A 21,423-nucleotide genomic window follows, 5' to 3' on the forward strand; every position below is an offset into this window, starting at 1 on the left:
TGTGATGTCTGCAGCGCTCCCTGCAGTCTGCAGCTAAATGGCGCCTCTGTGTGGTCACATTATGTCTTACAACATGTCATCCAGCAATGGCTGTTTGATATAGCACTGCATTTCCCAGGCATCCATTTGTTTCTTCATATGTGCTTCCAAAGTAAAAGCATGATTTTTTTCCCTACAGGATGGGTAGCATATGAGTTTTCACAATGGAGTAACCCATATTAACTAAAAAAAATAACATCTTCCGTAAGGATTAAAAAAAAAATAGTGAAATAAATATTTGAAGTGAAGCATGCTACGACTAGTAGGTGTACCCTGAGTAGGCGGGGAGTCTTTTCAATATCTTCCTTTATTAAGTTTTAACCCATAAATTGTATAATAAATGGATGTAGCCACTGTGAAATCACTCATCTGTTTCTGATAAAAATATTTGTGGCAAACAGTCTGTGGGGGTCATATGGATACTAGGTGTGCTTTAAGACTCCTCACTGATAGTTACAAGGCGCCGACTAGTCTGTCAGACGAGCCAACCTCTAAATGGGGAAACTTGGGATCTTAATATCTTCCAAACTGTAGAGTATCAAAAAAATCCCCCTGTACAGTGTGTGATAATAAAGAAATTATCTTTTATATCTATCTATAGTCATTTTTTTTATACCAAACAGTAAACAAGTTCACAGAAACAGGCAGTTGATGGACACTAAATCTATATATTTTATAGTCTGTGGTTAGCTCCATGGTGTTTCTGAACTTCTTACCACTCAGTCTTACTCGCTTGCCTTTAATGTTGCCTTTTCATAGGACTGGAAATTTTGAGACTTAACAGAGTAAGATTTGTTCTGACATTATTTCAAAGTCATCTGTCATCTTTTCGACCCTGCTTATTCCACATCCTTTGATTAAAAAAGAAAATACTCAGTACTTGAAGTAGATTTAAGAGAAAGCACTGTCATTTTTTACTTAGGTAGGCCCCAGGGTAACACTTTTACTTCTTCTTAAGTGATTTTATTTTTTCAAGATACATGTACTTGCATTTTGTTTTATTACATTTTATTTTGAAGAAGTCTACCGGAAACGGTTAATCCAGTTTGTAACGGTGCTTCATCGTAGCACTGTACTCTGTGGACCTCCTCTCCTCTACGCTACGCTGAAGAATCACTGTCCAACCTGCCGCGTGCACAGTCAGTGTGAACCCTTTCAGCTCGCGCACACTGAACACTGAGGCTGTCACGCGCAGGATGAAGCTGCTACCGGTTCTTCTGTCTGTATCATTATCGCTGCTGCTCGCGTACTATGTTTACATCCCGCTACCTGATGCCATCCAGGAGCCGTGGAAGCTGATGATGTTGGATGCTGGATTCCGCACGACAATGCACTTGGTGAGAAAGGGGGGGGTGTTCATTTTGGTCACTTGCTTGGATTTGATGGTCGCAGCAGGAGTACAACTCCTGAAAATAACGTACTAACTCACCAGATCATAGTTTAAATATCTGATTCTTTAAGCTTTGACCATAAATTGATTTTCAAGTGTAGTTGCAGTGCATGTTTTGAAAAGTGGCAGTGGTAACCTACAACACAGAAACATAACAGGCCTGTTTAGACATGGACTTTGACCCTTTCTCTTAAGCCTTGTGTTGTAAAGAGTTAGCTTGAAAATGACCTACCCAGAGCCTCTTTGAATTATTTTCAAAATAGTTCTTATCAAAACATCACTGCCCTACTATGTGCATCTATTTGAAGGAAAGCAGATCTTATGACACAAAGAGCCATAAAATTGGAATTATTTCGTAAATTATGGCTGAACTACACAAACTTTTAATAGATCAAGTTGTGACTAGTCTGCATTATGTGTCATTACCAGGGGGTCTCTTCTTGCTTGAATCCATTAAAGCTCATTAGTAACAGCAGCGTGAAATGTACAAACTTCTTGAAAGAGCTGTTTCACTACATTAACAGTTCTTTTCAAGCGTTTTTCTCTGTCTTCAGGGTAATAATCATTGCAAAACAGTCATCAGATAGTTCATTGTGGACCTCCCCTCACCTTTGTTCTACATCTTCAGACAGCCACAGTGGGTGAAAAGCAATGAATTACACAGGCTGAGGAAGTTTGCACATTCATGTTTTATTACTAAGGCTGTTACAAAGCTGATAACAGTGTCTGTAGTCAAAATTCAATAATGTGCTGCGTCTGTCTAAAATTGGAAACAAGCTCTAAGAGATAAGGTTAAATTAAGCCCAGGAGTAGACTGGTCCACCATGATTACTCTCTCTTTAATGTAGCTGTAATGCAAACCAAAACACTAAGTGAATCTGAAACTGTTCAGAATAGTACTTTGATCACTTTGTCGGATAACTTCTCCAATTAGTGTTTAAAATGCTCCAAATAAATGTTATTTGATTACTTTTGTGATTATTTATACTTCTTTAGTTTCTTCAAATGCCATCACAATCAAAAGTAATTTGAAACGACCATTAGTGCAGACATACTTTAGCTCTGCTTCCCCATATTTTAAACATAAATGTAAAGCAACAATGCCGGATGTCCATGCAAAAAGTGTCCAGATTTTCAAACTGCCAAATGTCCGTATGTTGTAGAAATCTATAAATCTGTCAGTAAACTGCCCCTGTAATGGCTGGCCAATCAGAGGGAAGGGGGTTTGTGGAACAGGGAGCCTTAAAGAGACAGCTCTGTAATGGCAGAACCTATGGCACTTAAATGTTTTACCTGTGTCTCAGGTGTTATGGAACAGGTGTTATAATTTCACTGACTGCAAAAGAAATCTACCTACAGGTACAAATAAAGTCACCTGAACCTCAAGACAGGCTAGAATCAAGCATTTCAGACACAGGCTGAAATACAAGTGTTTTTAAAACACCAGTGTGAGGAAAAGTGGGATTTTTTTTCAGCAGTAAATCATGTAAAACTAATACCCTGCGCCAGAAGGACAGAATAAAGTCTTTAAAAAAAGCACAAGACCTCCTCTTTTAGTAAAAGCAAAAGCAAACGTAGTGACCACTGACTTTTTAAGTGTCCTAGAAAAATATGTGTTCCAAAAAGCACTATAATCCTTGTACTTAATGAGCTACATTAGTGTTTAACCTAGTACACCGTGTACAGTATGTAGGGCAGATATGGTATCAGGAAGACCGTGCTGAAGATGAGTGAGGTTTGTCTTCTCCCTGTTAGGACTTGAACAGTTGGCTTCTTTTCCAGCAGACTTTCATGCATACCCTGAAAAAAATCCCTTTAAATTGAGCCTTCCTGTCTTTATTCTACTTTTCCTCTTTCTCCAGGCATATTTGATGGATTGGCTTGGCTTCGACCACTACATTAGGTCAATCAGACGAAGCACAGAGGGCTTCGAGGGTATGATGAAGGGTAAGGGTGGTTCAGACGCCGACGCTGGGGTTGTGCCTGGAGTCAAAATCAGCGACATCACCTTTGACGGCGTCCCCGTCCGAGTTTATGAACCTCCAGCAGGGGGGGAAGGCCACCTGAGGAGAGGGCTGATGTATTACCATGGAGGAGGCTGGGCCCTCGGCAGTGGAAGTGAGCACTTACTTAGTTACTGTCTTTTTTAGACATCACTGCCCAGTTTGAGAGGGGTTACAAGAGATTGAGGCTGAAATAAAGTCATCAAAGTAATCAAAGTTTGTTTTAAATCCAATTTTGTGAAAGACTTGTATTCATGCTCGAGAGAAATGATCCCTCCAGAACCCTCAAGGAGAGTTACTTTTTGTTGTCTATGTGCATATCTCCAAGCATTCATACTAAAAAGTGGAAAATTTGGTCACAGAATAATGTTTGTACACTTCAATTCTTCACACCTCTTCTTCTTTGCACTTCCTCAGAAAAGGGATCATATGATACGATCAACAGGATGCTGTCTGACGAGCTAAATGCTGTTGTGGTCTCTGTTGAGTAAGTGTGTTTCCTTTTGCAACACTGATCTAGTGTTTCAGCCATCACCTGCTCCAAGCCACAGAAACCAATGCCTCACACAGACTTAAAGCTGGAATTAGTGGAAAGAGATTCAAATGCTTGAATGCTTTTTGAGCCTGTAGTTGATTTTCATTTTCATTTGTCTGGGCAGGTATCGTCTGTATCCAGAGGTGCACTTCCCAGAGCCATATCTGGACTGCCTTACTGCTGCCAAGCACTTTCTGTCCAAGGAGGTTTTGGCAAGGTACGCCATTGACCCCGAGCGTGTGGCTGTAGCAGGAGATAGTGCAGGAGGGAACCTGGCTGCTGCAGTCTCTCAGGAGGTACACTGACACACCATTTTATATTGAAATATAGGCAAAATATATTCTGACTACAAAACAAGACAGTCATTTTAAGACAGACAAATTGCAGCAAAGGTTATCTTTTTACCACGTTGTGCTTTATCCAGTTTTAAAAAGAAATGTGAAGTAGAAATTTATGGGATGTTGATGCCAAGCATTGGCAGAGTGACCCAGGATGAGACTCCAGGACCAGCTCTGAACAGCTTATTCAGGAAGTGACATGAGAATGAAATGAAAATTACATGAAACTTGACCAATTTGTGACATCAAAGATTGGTAAATCAGCTTAAAAGAGCATGACAACAGAAAAAATGTCTTTTAATAAGTTCTTTGGAATTTTAATACTACACGTAGAAGAGGCGCTAGTGTAGCCAAGTGGTCTAGGTTGTGTGCCTTATGCGTGGTACTATGCGTGGGGGGCCTGGGCTCAAGTCCACCCTGTGGTGCCTTCCCTGCATGTCACTTCCTCTCTAATTAAAGACATAGCAAATATCATGGCTGTGATCTCAGGATGAGATGTCAGGCTGCAAAAGATTTGCCCAATTTATGACATCACAGATTGTCGAATCAGCGAAACCTAAAAATGCAATACTTCAATCTCTGTTCTTTTTCTGGTTTTCTCTTTCCCAAACAGTCAGGTTTAGACACATTGGTTAACTTAATGATGATGATGACTTTGTGGCATGGCAACAGTGGGGGAGGCATCCAGAGAGCTGGCCATCAGATGAAAGTGGACTCGCATGGGGTCTGAAGGGTCTGAAATGAGTGTTTACGATGACTTTTTCAGCAATATTAGCATAAAGACCCCCTCTTCAAAGGAAAGAAATGCGGTCTGAGCTGAGATAACTGCTAAGAAATGTTCAGAGTTAATGTGTATGAATTAAATGAGAGCTGTTTTCCCAGATTTCCACAGATGACTCCACAAGCATCAAGTTCAGCGTCCAGGCGTTGGTGTACCCAGTGCTACAGGCTCTAGACTTTAACACTCCCTCCTACCTGCAGAATCAATACATACCCATCCTCTTCCGGACTGTCATGGTCCAGTTCTGGCTACAGTACCTGGGTGTTGATCTCTCCCTTCTGCCCGAGTTAATGACCAACAACCACAGCTCCGTACAGCACTCCAACATCACCCCCGAGCTGAGGGGCCGGGTGGACTGGACTGTCCTCCTGCCCCCGAAACACAAGAAGAGCTACAAACCTGTGGTCGTAGGAAAAGGATCTAAGGGAACAATCAAGGAGCTGCCAGGTCTGCTGGATGTGAGAGCTTCACCGCTATTAGCAGGACCAGAGGTTCTGGCTAAATGTCCCCGGGCGTATGTCTTAACATGTGAATATGACGTGCTGAGAGACGATGGTTTGATGTATGCACGGCGACTACAGGAAGCAGGAGTCACAGTTACCAGCCACCACTACGAGGACGGCTTCCACGGGTGTTTTAGTTTCATCGCTTGGCCACTGGATTTTGATGTGGGGAGGAGGGCGGTCAGGGGATTCATTGACTGGCTCAAGAACAACTTGTAGGTGTATGTATGTGTGTGTGTGCAAATGTGAGAAAGCATCTTTTTAGATGCATGTGCATGCATGTGTGTGTGCTTCTGTGATACCAAATGCACTACTCCTTGCTTTGTGAATAACTGGATTGTTCATATTCTCTTTGTTAAAGAAAAAAAGAGATGAACGCTCAGGGCTCTCAGATACACACACCAGCTTGGTGCTTTTAAAGTTTACATGATTTATTTAAGATTACCAAAGGTTGGTAGGTGGAGGAGGTGAAATATTCCAACCTACCATGGCTAACACTGTGAGCATGTCACATACACACAAACTAACTGTGTCGAAACAGATGCAGACAGACTTTCGTTGCTAGGGGAGTTAGATTTTTATGTAGGAGTCAATTTGTTTGGCTGCTTAGTTGGTTTACTTCATGATCCAACCCCAAGCAAATCATTTGATCTATGCATCAGCAGTGATGAAAGGGTATGAAACTGCATGTTTTTAGCAATAATCTGATGTCTCTTAGGAAGACCACAAATGGATTATCAATATGAGCTTTTATCGATATCAGCTTTTAAACAACTAAAGAGGTAAAACTTTATGTGTTACACAATTTACACAGCTCCAGTAGGTGCAGGAGATTAAATTCAAATTAAAAAACAAGGATGATTCAGGATGTGATAGTTCCAGTGCAAGGGCTTCACATGACATCATTTCACATCCAGATATACATTTTTACATTTTTCTAGTATTCTCTATGTGACATTAACATCCCCACCCTGCAGTCTTGAATCTTCCTACCGTTGTCAATAAAAAACAAAGATGTTTCACTCAAAAAGCAACATTGTTGTGTTTACTTATTTACCTAAAAAGTGATTAAGCAGTTTGTGATGTTAAATGCCTCTGGAAAAAATGGTGTTTTTGGAGATAAGTCAGTAAAAAGCAAAAATCTGCCTTTAACATAACAACAAAAAAATCTGACTTTATTTATTTATTTATTTAGTAAAAAGAACTCTGTCTTATTTCCCCAAGATTCTGACTTTATTTAATTAGATTTATTATTATCAATTAGAATTTTGTGATCAAAGACAACCTACTGAGAAAAAGGCAGAATTAAAAACAAAAGAAAAGAAAGAAAATTTGGAGACTAAAAAGATGGGAAAAAAGAAATGTGATCAGAATCTAAGAAATCTGGATTTTTTTTTCTTAAAAGAGATTTATTGGGCTACTTTAAAAAAAAAAATGTTGACATTGCACGTCAATCATAGTAGAAATACTCTTCCTTATGCGTCTCTAAAATTAGTTTATGCATTTTTTAAGGACTCAGTGAACAATCTTTTTTCTTATTCTTCTTCTTCTTATTTGTGACAGTCTGAATACCTCAACTGTATCTTCAAGGACCCTTTATCTACGGAAGCCTGTAGAGGTCTTTTAAAAATTACTTTGTCTTTCTCTGTTTCCTAGAGATGATGAGTCAATTTCATTTTATTCCTCTAATGGTTTCAACTTTTTTTCTTATTATCCCAAGAACAAAAATCTCTTTTAATTGAAATGATGTGATAACTCATCTCTCTTCCTCTCTCTGCATAGCATAAGCACAAAGAAACACAGAAATAAACTAGAGTTATCTTAATCCTGTGGAAAGTGTAGGAAAGCAACTTGGCATGCCATCTTCTGGCTAATGATAGCCATCAACCTATTGTTTTGATAATTTCACTCTGGAAAAATTATCTAATGCAAGTAAATCTAGTTTATTCTTTTAAAAAATTAGCTATACTCTCCCTTGAAATTGAGAAAAAGAGGTTAAAATTCTTGAAAAAACAATGTATTTCTCCATTTCCTTTTGTTAAACATTAATCACAGCTTACATGTTCACTTATTTACAAAAAGGTGCGTGTTACTTTATGAATTAGTCAGTGCAACAGCCCCCTCTAGAGGTGTAAGCCTGACATGAAACTCAAACTGATGAATATTAGTCATATTCATGTATGACAGTGGTTGGATGTACTGCATGCGGCCTAACATGAAAGATTTATATGTAATAATATCTAGCAGATCAATACTACCTCAACTGCTTATTAACCATTGACACAGATGTACCGTTTTCTCTTATCTTATTTTTTTTATTCCTATTCAAGACTCTGACAAATTATCTTGTTGATCCTCAGTGCAAATTCTGATTTATATATCAACTCCTGTGCGGTCTTTTTTCATGCATCAACTGCCACAGATAGTCATCACTGATAAGGATGACTGACACACTAACTGTTAGTCACTGACAAGTGTGTGCGTGCATTTCGCCACTCTAGCACTTTTCTACACTAGTCTTTGTCTTATAAATGAGACAATGAGCAGCTGTAGCACTCACAAAGGAATTCAGGGAGATTCCAAAACTTTAACAAGATGAATGCCGGGAGGAGAGGCCTCAAGGGAGGGAACAGGGGAGTGGAAGACAGAGGAGGGAGGAAAGGCTTTAAATCTGTCTTTAAAATGCATTACATGTCCTCTGGCTGTGATTTAAATTCTTCACTTTGGGGGTAAACTGCTCTTTTTTTATTTCAGAGCAGAAGCTGTCCTCAAGCTGTTTCCATGTGTTCTTTAAAACTGATTTCAGACACAGAGACTGTAAAATAGTTGAAAAATGGCACCTAAAAGTTTTATTAAATTTTGTGTTCTCTTCACATTAAATTTAAGGGTGCAAATCGTGTTGCTGATTGATTTCATGTTGCAAGTTTAGAGTACTGAAGAGATTTCATAACACCAAACTGTTTTTAATCACATTTTTGGTCAGAGAGTGGCCTTCAATATTAGCACATGTGTATGTAATTTCATAACAGAAGTCAAATTTACTACACGGAAGAAATTCACTGAAAGGCACTGAAAAAATACTGCATACAAACTGTGTCCCAGTTTTATGGTCTCTCTGAACCCAGCCAAACTGTACAAATCTGTTTCTCATGAAAGAAACTTTGTATTTTATTTTGAAAGAGCATAATTGTTTATCAAAAGTAGTTCTGTTTATCAGATCCACACTCTGAGTTAACCCTGTTCTACCCTGTTTTGCTAAGAGTTGTATTTCTTTTTCTTATTGTAAAACCAAACACTGTCTGAGATGTTGCTGTTGACTGTGATCAAAGGGGGGCTGTGAGATTTGACCTTCAACTAAATTCACAGCAGATGGAGGCTGATGAGTGAAAGCAAAGGAGAGGAAAATAGGAGAAATATGTCACAAATGAAAATTTCCTTTGAGGTTTATGAATGTAGTTTTTCGGCATCTGGCAATCTGTATCACAAATCCAACCACTGTACTTCAATCAGCAGACTAACTCCCATCCAACAGGCTGGCATATCCATTAGGAAATGAATGAAAGCAACAATCAATGTTGCTGACATGTTTGCTTTTCAATTTACACGTAGAGGGAGAGAAGGCACTTTTACGATCCTTAGTAAATTTATGGCCTGCTCCATGTGTCCAATAGATATTAATAAGTAGCCTATGACACGCTAGAAAGTAACCGGGGCACAGATTGGTCGTTTTAAGGGATATGCTAATGAAACCTGTGTCATTTCAGCAATTGCTAACCAGCACTACCTGTCTATGAGGCTTTTTATATTAATTTATATCTTCTGCAATAAATTTGGGTGAATAAAGACCTGCATGTTTCTTTAATTGTCTCCCATGTGTATTAAAAGTGGTTGTTTGGTACCTCCTTAACAACATACAGTGGGCTAACTTAGCTCATAGCTAGCTTGTTAGCCTAGCCTCTGTAGCCAGCCATAGACCACAGCAGGTGGGCAGTGGTTTTACATTACATCATTACATGCTGTTAGAAGGCCTAAGCCAGTAATAAATATCAATAATAAAAATAATTATTACTTGTGAAACATTTTTTTAAAACAGGGTTGTAAAGTGTTTTACAAAATAAAAATATACATAAAACATCATTTAAACCACAAAGTAACAATATAAAAAAATGTAAAGGGCTAAAAAACACCAAGAGATAAGAGGGAGTAAAACATAATTAGAATAAACACAACAAAGGCAAACAGATTAAAACACTTAAGGGATTAAAGATCCTACTTGATGAAGAATCAAAGCAGTGTATTGAGGATTAAAACATGCCAAGATAACAAATACTGTCGATGCCCATAAATTAAAGAAATCATTTCTAAAGGACATCAAAAATTTTTTTAATCTTATCTCCTCAGGCGGGTTTTTTCAGAAGTCAATTGTAAAATTAAAATGTGCTACAGGTCGTCTATTTACAATATTTACTTCAAGGAAAGGTGTGGGATTGCACTTTATCCTCAATCAACTCTTTAGCTGAGGTGTGATGGCTGTAGAGTGCCAGACAAGGAAGTTATAAAATCAGCAACAAGGAAATATTAAAGAAAATATTCCTATACTGTGCCTTCCAAACTGATATATATTTATAGAAAGATAGTCCAGTTTGTAGTGATTTCAATGGCCTGTCTCTTTCTGTTTTCTTTCTCTTCCTGTGTTTTTGCTATGTGACCCTACACAGACACAGGCATTTCTCTCAGGGTGTTATCTTCCTCACCTGGGGCCACACAGTCTTCACATATCACTCACCTAAGCCTGGGAACTGACTCACTTGAGGGTAAAAAATAATCTCCCATCACTTCCTCTCCTCTATTTTAAGATTGTATCACTAAAAGGAAAACTAAGTACTCATCCCTTATCCTGTTACATTCAGTTACACTTCCCGATTTCCCTCATACAAGTCTACCTGCCTGTGTAAACCTGACTGCTGCTTGTGTCTGTGTGAATGTGTTACGCATGCTGCTTCACAGGTCTGAATAGTTTGGAGGGCTGTGCATATGCAAGCTCTGATCTCATTTCCTTACACTCACAATGGAGCAGGGGTTAAAGGTGAAGAAATGAAAGTAAAGGAACCTCTGGGAATAACTCAAGGTTAAGTTTTGCAGATTGAATGTCTCCCCTGTGACAAACTCCACTTAGGCTGCACTGAAGCACAAACAATAGCAGGTCATTTGGCAATAATCGGCTGACATTTTCTCAGATCATTTCACAATGGGAGGAAAGAGGCAAGAAATGCTGCTTTCTATCTTACTGTAAAATGCTGATTATCCTCAACGATGATGCTGCCTTCATGAACTCCTAAAGTTAGGCTTTGTGGTTTTTAGCCTTCATGGAAAGAGGTTTTTGTTGGAAAAACACTTTTTCAACAGTTTGAAACTTATTAAACCCAGCAATACATCTCAGTGGTCAACTTGCAAATCAAAAGTGAAGAGATAAGAAACACAATGACATAGTAACATCAACCTATTACACTGAATTTTTCCAATTAACTTTGTCTGCTGTTGTTTTAACATCTGACACGAAGAGAAGTTGTGAGTTTCAAAAGGATTAAATGAAAAGTGGAACAGAGGCCAAACATCTTAATAGATTACACAACTGCTCACCACAGATTGTTTCCAGGACTTCTTCACTCTTCTCTTAAATGTCTTTCAACTGCCATGGAAATTTGCCCAGAGCAGCTCCACACATGCAGACTGGATGCTGTATAAAGGATTTGCAGCAAATTTAAGTGCTTCTGGCACACAGTAGATGTGCCCAGTTATAATATGTGACTGTTTGGAGACACAGGGATTTGAGAGGAACATAGCTACTTTGAACTTTAAAAAGAAAGAAATAAACATTATAAAATATCAAAGAACAGATTTTTCTAGCATCTGCCTCAGAAATTAACACATTAAGACTACTGTAAGACGATATTGCACCAACGGGGAAGACCTCTAGTTAGACCAGACACATTGATCTCATATTATTTTTCCCTCCTTATGAAGCCTATTAAACTTCATGCTAGGTTAAAGCTCCAGGGGTGAGTTTCGAGCTGGTTGTACAACAGACTAAATAAACATTCATATTTCTACATCTCCTTTTTTCCCCCTTCTTACTCTGCAAAGTAAACAAGGGGAGAAGTTACCAGACCGCACAATATTGATACAGCCTTTTTGAATGCTTCCCTCAATGAGCAATGTTTGATAAGGTGAGATTTTGGGCAAGAATCACTAATATCACATTTACAAGACAGTATGAGCCGTTGTAACCAATAGGGATGCGCGGATATGAAAATTTTGGCCATTACTGCTTGCTGTTATGGCCGATAACCAATATTTACCAATATTACTAGTGGTTTAAAAAAACAAAACAATCTGAGATGATCAAATTCTGAACATACTGAAAATCATGCAAACTGAATTTTTCAATATCTCCCTTTATTTTCAAATTTGTTTCCTTGTCCACTCTTCTTAGTTAGTTTTGGTGTTTACATAGTCATAGAAAATAATATTATTTAGGTCTTGAAAGGTCATTCAAGATGCTTTGAAAATGGCTGGCAGCTAATGAGTAAATATTGGCCCGCTTTTACACATCAGTCAATGCGGATATGAGAAAAAAAAATGACCAACATCGGCAAATACCGATATTGATACCGATATATCCCACATCCCTATGAACCAATTCAGTCATTCCAACAGAGTGTAGGTTTCAATCAATTTTTGGCATTTTTCTATTATCTTACTCTATGTATGGGAGGTTTTGGCCTTTAAAATGATATACAAGTGCTTTAATTTTTGCTGTAAAGATCAGCTTTTTTGATAAGTTTATGTGTATCTGTTTATACCGGTGTTTCTGTAGTTGGCATCAAGTGGATTATCAAAGAACTGCAGTTTTTAGCACTTCTGTGTTGTATAGGCTTCATATGGCCCAGAGTTTGCCTCTTGGCTTAGACGTTGACATTTCTTGTTGCTAGGTGAAGGCTAAAGCTAGCCGTTACGTTCCAACGGTTATCAAATATAAAGTTTCACTTAAAGTATGACTGTATATTCAAAGGTTGTAACATTAAGCTGTTTTTTTTCTACTAATACTCAAGAGAGAGTGGTGAAATGAAATTGCAAAATTGCTGCTTATTAGTGAAGCTAACATAGAGAGAACTAAAGGCAACGGACACTATAACTACAGATTTTTAGTTTCCCGCCTTTGAATTTGTCGCCATGTAAATAAAGACGATTGGTTTGCTATGTGATACTGAATGAATGTATGCTTCACATTTCCGACAGCCCTTGAAGGCACCATATGTAGCTTAAAGTCCAGTTTTTCTGTCTAATAAATGACATCTTGTCGTTCTTGTAAAGTCCATACCTCCTCGCTTTCGCTCTCTGTCTGCTCCACCTCCATACAAACTGCCTCTCCCTCTCTTTCTAGGACAGAAATGCAGCAGAGCTTGATTTGACTTGTCCTCCCTCTGTGCTGGAAGTGTTTTACTTCTCCTCCGGACTTGTTTGGGTGCCGTTGCTGACTAGCACACGCTGGGACATGGCCGTTTCTGTCTCTCTTCAGTGTTTGGGACTTATCATACTCGCTGCAGTCCTCCTCCAAACAATTGCGGTCGCCATCAGTTTTATGTACTTCAACAAAGTCCTGAACACGGTAAGACATGCGTTTGTCTTCCTCTAAATCCAACACAGGGTGACATGACACTGACTTCAGCATAACCGTAAAAGAGAGGGTTGACACAGTTTATTGAAGGCAAATATTTACAGCAACGAGTGGGACAGTTATCTACCATTTACTTTACCTAAATACCACACCAGTGACATAATTTTACACCAGGAAAACTTCCAAGAAATGAAGAAAAACTGAACGATCAACACCTTGAAAGAGTTTCAGTATGGTCTCCTGCAGGATTAAAATTATAGAGGGTTTATTTGATGCTAGCTCCTATTTATTATGTCTAAATTATGCCTCTAATAGACAAGTTTACATGGGGTAAATGTCCCACTTATGCAAGAATCTCTGCCATTCTTATGTAGGACAATGAGAGAGAAGAAAGTTGGCAGAGCAGATAACAGAAAACAATTGCAGGAAATGAGGCTAGTTAGGGAATCAGGGGCTGTGACACCCTAAAAGCAACATGATGTGGACAATATGACAGGCAAAGTGAGATTTTATTCCACTGACAGTTTGTGCTGAGCTGTGATTGGCTGAGTAACTTTGGTACACCTGATTTACATAGGAACACCTGTGGTTGTCTCAGAGTTAACAGCACAACAGTTAGCTATTTGGTTTCCATTTCCAAGAATACCACATCATATCATGAAATAGCGTAACTTTTTAGTGTGATACCCATACGTTAGCAGTGGTAGTCCTGTTGAATACACTGAAAGGCCACTCAAAAACAGACAAAAACTAACCAAAACAAATTCAGCTGACTGGTCAAAAATCAGACTACCTATCTGCTTAACATTTATGTGTTTCTCAATTAATTTCCCACCACTGATACAAGCTTTACACGAAATTTAACTCCTATTGTGGTTAATATTTAAACAATTATGGCTAAAATATGCAATTCCCAAAAGTTTTTAATCTTGAAAGGCATTTTGCAACACTTTCCATGCCTTATTTTTGCTGGTAATAGTGTCCTTCATGGCAGTGGTTGACCAGTTTTTTTTATTGTTTTGAGAGAAATTATGTAGCATTTTCCTTAAATTCTTTTAAAAATCTTTATAGACTTAAGAAAATTTTGAGTGATAAGTAACTGTTGGATTCAGACCTGCTGTGGGACTTATTTTTAATTCTTTGTTGATAGATGCAGGAGAGTTTCTCCAGAAGCAGCGTGTCTTGTATGATCAATGCAAACCAGGGATCCAAATCAGAAGATTCAGAGGACAAGAAGAGTGACCCCTGTTGGCAAGTTACGCAACAGCTCCACTACCACATTGAAAAGGTGTTTGATTTATTTCTCAACCTACCGTTAACTTTCTTGATTGCTAAAGCCAATGTGAGTGTGATAAGAAGCTATTTGTTCTTTTAAAGCTCCTGTGAGGATGTTTTGTTAGTTATTAAACAGACTGAAAATCAACAATGATGCCTCTTCATGATCTTTAAAAAGCAAAAAGACTATCCGCAACAAGATTGGTTGTTTCTATGTAGTTCTTTGTAATTTCTAAAACCATAGTTAGGGGGTAGATGTCAGTTGTTGACTACCTGCATGCTGGTAAAACAGCCAATTGTTACATTCTGTATGGCAAAAATTTGAGATAAACGACAATTCCAAGTGTAAAAAAATGCATTTTTGTTAGAAAAGAGAAACTCACACAGAGTTACTGCTTTGTCCACAAGGGGCGCCAAAACCAACGATAACCTTAAGTTCTTCACTGGAGCTTTAAACGTTCCAGACTGGTTTCTGACAGGCTGCCCTCACTGTAATATTCATAACATATACACATTTGGCATGGCATTTCTCAGGAGTATAGACAACCTAAAACAAACAAGTGTCCAGTGACCTCAGTTTTAAAACTTTCCGATTCAGCAGCAGATATCTTTGTTGTTGAAAGATCCCCCAACGACTGTCAGAGCAGCTCCATTTTTGACTCACCCATAGGGGAATTCAGCGATTTGAGGTCAAAGGATGACATATTTGTTTAGCAAGAGGGGGGACTGTATGACTCAGGGGGTGATGAGGCCTCTGGTGAATTGTTGAATGTTAAGCGCATGGATCCAAAGAAAGCTAAAAGGCCTAATTGATGATGACATGATACTTTACTGTGTCTTTTCCTCAGTCTGTTTTATTTTTGTCTCTGTGGGTGTTCTCTTTCAGACCATGGCTGACCGTTTCCAGAGTGAAATATCCACCGCCATGAGAGGTTGGAACAATACTGCCATAAATTTTTACGTTATTACTCCATAGAAATGTATCTTGGTCCAGTTTTAAAATCATGTGCGCTGAGTGCGTTCCTTATCTGCCTGTGCTTTCACAGATAAGCTGACGGAGGTGATTCCTATCCTGAGTCCTGGCGTCCCACTTCCTAAAGTCGCTGCCCATGTCACCGGTGTGAGCTCATCCACAGAGGCTAAAAAAGCAGATGGTGAGCAATTTTTCATACAGTGCAGTAGAAAAAAAATGCATCCAATAGAGTTATTACCTTTTTGAAAGGCATGATTGACATCTCCAACTCTACAAAATGACATGTGCACGATTCTCACACACCTGCGAGTGCTGTCTTGCTCCAGCTGGGGTCAGAGGTGAGGAATGTGCTTCAAGGCTTCCAAGGCTGCTCCGAGAAAGGTCTTCATACTGACATATTTGTCAGGACCTGCACATGTGCAGCTGTTCTATCACCGTGTGCTGCAGGCATCTTATCTGTTTGGTGTCTAAGTTAATCTTTGTCAAAATAAAGTCAGACACAATCTCCTCAGAAATTCAAAGTTTATGGTTCACAGTTTTTATGGAGACTGTTTTTTTTATTTTACAGTTACAGCTGTAAAGCTTTTGACAGGGCAAACACTCACAGTTCCTGACTGCAACAGTGTTAAGACATGTGACCCCTTATAAATACATTTATTTATTTACTCATTTATTGTATGTGTTAGATAGATAATATCTTTGTCTTAACAATGCTTCTTGGCAATAAATCTCATACCGCTGGAAGTGAAAAGAAATAATAAATCGAACAAAAATGCCTCACTTTTTGTGCTAAGGTTCAGGGATGCACCGATCCAACTTTTCTGGTCCCGATACTGACACCTGGGCTTTGGGTATTGACTGATATCAAACAGATACCAGAGTTCAGTGTTCAAATAATCTGCATGCACTACTGTGGGATAAGACTTGTAATGTTAATGGGTAAAAGGCAAAAAAAAAAAAAAAGAGTACATATAGAGTTTTTGAAGATTATATTTGAATATTTGAATTATAAAGTGTTTAAATTTTCCCTGTAGTTTGGTAAAAAAAAAAAAAACAATGTGTCAAAACTGACATGCACCAATTGATCAGCTGACCTCCTTAATTTTGGGGCATCTGTGATCAGGGATCAGAGATCGGTGATCGGCTCATCCTATAAAACTGATCTTATGCACCTCCAGGAAGGTCTGACAGCCAGCCATTGTTGCTATTTGCTCTGAGACCTAAAACTCAGGACACTTGATTGGTTGTTTCAGTTAAAACATAAAGATTTTATTGTTTCACAGGTATTGTTCAATGCTTTCCAATAAAATGAGATTGAAACATTGAAGGTATTTGCTGTCAGTTAGAAAAAATAAAAAGTAAAAATCGGTATCAGCAGCTCAGATATTTTAAAGATCTGTGATTGGTGATCAGCCAAAAAATTGCGATCGGTGCACCCCTCGTCAAAACTTATAGATATTACTACTCAGCTGTAAACTTTTATTTCCTATAGACTGGTAATGCAAAACAAAAAAAACACTTGCAGGTGCAGGACCTCCGCTGTTAGACACTGCCATGATACCACAGCTTTTTTCGTCAGGCGCATGTGACGTCACGCAAGAGCACCTTAAAAAAAAAGAAAGTATGGCGCTTGTTGCCTAGATTGGTACCATGGATCAGCCCTGTCTCACCAATGTACCAGCTTTGAGGGGCTGGATCGGGTCGATACCTGATAGCAGGATTGGATTGGTGCACCTCTGTTTTGGGATTTAGGAAAATTGGCCCAAAATTTAACGGCTGGCCCTGAAGTTTTGGGCCCAAGTTTGACCTCCCACTTGGGCTGAAATTCGATCAAATATACGTCCCAGTTGGAGCCCATGCCATCAAGGATGACAAAAACGAGTCCTAAATCAAGTCCAAGGGCTAAAACCTCTGTTTTGGGTTTTGGGAAATTTGGCCCAAAACAGAAGGGCCAAGTTTTGTCTTCCCACTTTTAGTTTAAATTCCATGAAGTATGTGTCCCCCATCGAAACCTATGCCATCAGGGAAGACAAAAACGCACGCTAAATCAGGTCGGAGGGCATTTTAGTTTGCACTTGGGTAAATATGCCAGAAATTAGCCAAAAAGCTACATTTTATCTCTAGTCTCTAGCGAGTCATAGCTGCATGCAAAACAAAAGAAACAAATTGCAACAGTTAGAAACAATACCCCGTTATGACACAACAATGAAACCCATTACGCCCAAACAGCATGAGATATACAAATAAAAGAACCATTTGGTTTCAACTGTTTCCTTCTAATGTGAAGAACTCTGGGAATCACAAATCTGTTAAGACTTTCACTCAACCCATTAATTCACAGCAGTCTTGACAGATTGAATTTAAGGCATGTTCAAGCATTTAGATGTGTTTTTAGATGGTGCAAGGTCTTAAGTGATTTTGTTACCACACAATAATATCAGCAGTCATCAGATTTGTATCCTCTCTTTCTGCTCTCTGTAGCATTAAATGTGAATTTATTGGCCACAGAAATGTGTCCCTAAAAGATGAGGAGTTGATCCGCCTCTAATCAAATTTTGTCTCCTGCATTTACATCTCTCAGCAAAGCTCTCTTTCTTTTAGTGCTCTTTTAACATCTGACTGTTGTTAATTGAGTTGTAAAACACGTCAGATACAAAATACCGACTGAATCCTGGCTCACTTATCCTAAGGAATCTTTTCCCTCACATCTGTTTATCTGTTTCCTTCTTCAACATTTGTTTCTGATTTGAATGGTGTAGCTGTTAACTCTCAGTTACCACACCAGCCTGTAATCTCAAACCATCTTGCATCATCTTGATTGGCCGTAATTGCCCTGTGTGTTTTTTCCTGCTCGTTTATTTGTGTTCTGTTGCAGGCTCACGGAGCGGTAAGGGGTACTTGGGGGAGCGAATCAGAGCGTGGGAGGGCCAGAGAGGTCTGTCCTTCCTGCAGAACATGGAGCTCAGAGAAGGGGAGCTGCTGGTGCCACGGGCAGGACTCTACTACATCTACGCTCAGACCTACTTCAGACTGCCCTCCACTGGAGAGACTGACGGGGAGATGGTGGAAGAAGAAGGGGCACAGCTTGTCCAGTATATCTACAAAAAGGTCAGAAAATAACAGGAATTAGTGCTTCACTCTCAAGGAGTAAATTATGTGTGATTTGACGCTGTTAAGTTTCAAAAAGTTGAGAATCAAATGAGAAACAGCAACCCAGAATAACCTTTATAATTAAGTCATTTTAGATCAGACAGGCCTTTGACAAAGTTCCCAAACTCAGCTTTATTTTAATAAAAGCCAGAACAGAAAAAGTTTTATGGGCTGCTGAGGATTTTTCCTGCTTTAGTCCCTCAAAAAACTTCAAAGCAAGTCATTTAAAGTTAATTGCAGAGCCCTTGAGATTAAAGTTTTTATCCTCATTTTAAAATTGCCTGACAATGAACTAGTCTGGGGTCTCTCTGCATTATTGATGGGCACCAAAAAAATGTCCAAGTAATTCACTGACCTTGTTTTTAAGTTAGAAAAGCCTTTTCATAGTTTTGTAAACCACGCAGTTTTTGGCTGCAGGGGGTTATTATTTTCCATTTAACACTAAGAACCCTTTGGAGCACTAACATCCATTTTTGAAGTGCTCTTTAAATACTGCAACTCTTCAACCATTTAGACTAATGAGAAAATTCAAACGTCTCCTCAAAGAAGAAAATATAAGTTTTACAGCAATATCCTGGGTTTTTATGTATCTCAAAGGAATATATACACAATGCAATTCAATCTTATGCAATTATTGATGCAAGTCGTTCTCATTACAGTTCCTGAAGTTAGAGAACGTGAATTTTTCGGGCGTGATTTTTGATTCTTTTAATGCCAAAATTAAAAAGTTCCAAGTGGATTGCAGTGACACCTGTGGCTAGAATCAGTAGCGCTTTTCCGGGATAAAGCCCACTGCTGTTAAGATGTGACTCCTGTTGTGTGAGTTTTTTTTAATGTTCTTCGCACTATTAAATCTTGGCAGCCATCGAAGAGACTTCTTCTCTTTTTGGTAACTGGATTGGTGTTCTCCCAGACCCTGAAAACTCAAAAATCACATTTAGAAAAAATGGATTTTGGTGCTGATTATCTCCTTTTGAATCATAAATAAATGTCTTTAAATGGAAAAAAATAATAATTTAGCTATAGATTTAGTATGGGATGAAAAATAGGATGCTCATAAATCATTTTTATGCATATTTAGTCAAAGCTGTGTATCTGTTTGTTTGCTTCAGATGAGCTCTTACCCGGTGCCCATCCTACTGATGAAGTCATCCCGCAGCGCCTGCTGGCCTCGAGGTCCAGAGCCCGGCCTTTTCTCCTTGCATCAGGCTGGAACGGCCTTTCTCCAGCCTGCAGACCGCCTCTTCATTAGCGTGAGCAACGCCAGCACCATGGAGATGGACGGGAGGGCGAGCTACTTCGGGGCCTTTCTTGTTGGCTAAAACGAAGAGAAGCTAAGACAGAAGAGTCTTTGACTGGGAATACTTGATCTAAACATCAGCAGAAATGACCCCAGATTCAGGGTTTGCTCAGTAATCTGAGCAGCTGTTGGAGAACGAGATCGGTGAGGAGGAATCAACCGTGATGGGGGCGTCTCCTGGACCACAGGGCTGAAGGGTCAGACTCAGGGACTGAGAGCTGATGAAGAGCCAGTGGAGGTTATAACTAAACTCACACAGGTGATAAACTCCACTTTTGATACGGCTTAACAGAGCAGACTGAGAGCAAACATGGACTTCACGATGCTTTCAGGGACATTTAGAACTGTGCGATGGATGCAGAGGTGCCTCTGATGGCTGCTGGTCAAAGAGTCAAGTGCTGCACTGTTTGACACGTTACTGATCGGACAAATATGAAGAGAGCCACGAGGTTGTACATATTAAGTTTAATGAATGAAGCTTATTTTTGAGTACACTTCTTTTGGGAGGTCTCTGTGTGTCTTTTCTTGAATGAATGTGTAAATTAATTGGGTTATCCCACAAATGCACCGCTCGATTAGAGTCGGACAATTTTGATGTTGCTAATTTCAAATATTAGCATGTCGTCTTTGCTGATGCTCTACCTGCCTTGGCTTTTTCATGTGTTTACATAGAGGAGAGAGTTTAGCATTTGGACTTCTCTGATCTTTCTGACCACTCAAACTGCTTTTACATGGCTGGTCACCTTCCCCCATCCATACATCATTCACACATTGAAAGCAGAGGCTGCTACAACAAGAGACCATCAGTTTTAGCTAATGTCATTCACACACATTCACACACTGCTGAACAACAGCTGGAGCAATTTGGGGTTCAGTGTCTTGCTCAAGGACACTTCTGCATGTGACTGTAGGAACTGGGATTGAATCTCCAATGTTCCAATACAAAGGCGACTGACTGTACTCCTGAGATAGGTGAGGTGTGCTCTCCCTGCCTCAGACTTTGGCATTCCACCTGTACACTTTAAATTAAAATTTAAAACTTTTAAATAGATCTTATGATCTTAAAGTCTAAAAATGGGATTCAGAACTTCTGTGGGAACCCTGTCGTAGCTAATTTCATATTAAGACTGCATGCAGAATGGACAGCATAGCTCAACCTTTTACCATTGTATGGTTTTGAAGCTAAAACACCCCTGTCAAAGGCGCTGCCACCTTGCAGTGATTCTGCAAATCTAGTCTAGTTTCTTTCTTTTGAAAGTCTAATCATTTCTTGGCTCTCCTTCCTGACATCTCTACAGTGGCCCTGAAAACTCACAGCGCAGCAACCAAAGAAAACACACTCAAAAAGACAGAACACAAGCAAATTGAGAAAAAAAATCTTCATCAATTTGACAACATGTGCACATTATGTACAAAATGCGCTGCAAATACACAACACAACGGAAGTGTTTCGAGAGG

At 39.2% G+C, this 21,423-nt stretch overlaps 2 protein-coding genes across 2 annotated transcripts; both read left to right on the forward strand.

Moving 5' to 3' along the window:
- The first annotated feature begins 1,087 nt into the window (after positions 1-1,087).
- On the forward strand, positions 1,088-6,652 carry nceh1a (neutral cholesterol ester hydrolase 1a). The gene is made up of 5 exons (XM_074692059.1): positions 1,088-1,376; positions 3,292-3,547; positions 3,850-3,919; positions 4,092-4,263; positions 5,188-6,652. The coding sequence occupies exons 1-5, from the start codon at positions 1,236-1,238 to the stop codon at positions 5,806-5,808; spliced, it is 1,260 nt and encodes a 419-aa protein (XP_074548160.1). The 5' UTR covers positions 1,088-1,235; the 3' UTR covers positions 5,809-6,652.
- Positions 6,653-12,884: 6,232 nt separating this feature from the next.
- On the forward strand, positions 12,885-20,441 carry LOC141806627 (tumor necrosis factor ligand superfamily member 10-like). Its single transcript, XM_074692240.1, has 6 exons — positions 12,885-13,258; positions 14,418-14,555; positions 15,429-15,474; positions 15,589-15,696; positions 18,391-18,623; positions 19,778-20,441. Exons 1-6 carry the CDS (start codon positions 13,145-13,147, stop codon positions 19,985-19,987), a joined length of 849 nt encoding a protein of 282 aa, XP_074548341.1. The 5' UTR covers positions 12,885-13,144; the 3' UTR covers positions 19,988-20,441.
- The last annotated feature ends 982 nt before the right edge of the window (positions 20,442-21,423 follow it).

Source organism: Halichoeres trimaculatus, unplaced genomic scaffold (assembly GCF_033239565.1).
Source record: "Halichoeres trimaculatus isolate MK-OKI-2021-1 unplaced genomic scaffold, fHalTri1.1 fHalTri1_scaffold_17, whole genome shotgun sequence".
NCBI lineage: Eukaryota > Metazoa > Chordata > Actinopteri > Labriformes > Labridae > Halichoeres > Halichoeres trimaculatus.

Coding starts and splice junctions, on each gene's coding strand:
- nceh1a (XM_074692059.1), top strand. CDS start 1,236: ATGAAGCTGCTACCGGTTCTTCTGTCTGTATCATTATCGCTGCTGCTC. Junction 1,377..3,291: donor TCCGCACGACAATGCACTTG/GTGAGAAAGGGG, acceptor CTCTTTCTCCAG/GCATATTTGATGGATTGGCT. Junction 3,920..4,091: donor GCTGTTGTGGTCTCTGTTGA/GTAAGTGTGTTT, acceptor TTGTCTGGGCAG/GTATCGTCTGTATCCAGAGG.
- LOC141806627 (XM_074692240.1), top strand. CDS start 13,145: ATGGCCGTTTCTGTCTCTCTTCAGTGTTTGGGACTTATCATACTCGCT. Junction 13,259..14,417: donor TCAACAAAGTCCTGAACACG/GTAAGACATGCG, acceptor CTTTGTTGATAG/ATGCAGGAGAGTTTCTCCAG. Junction 14,556..15,428: donor TCCACTACCACATTGAAAAG/GTGTTTGATTTA, acceptor GTTCTCTTTCAG/ACCATGGCTGACCGTTTCCA.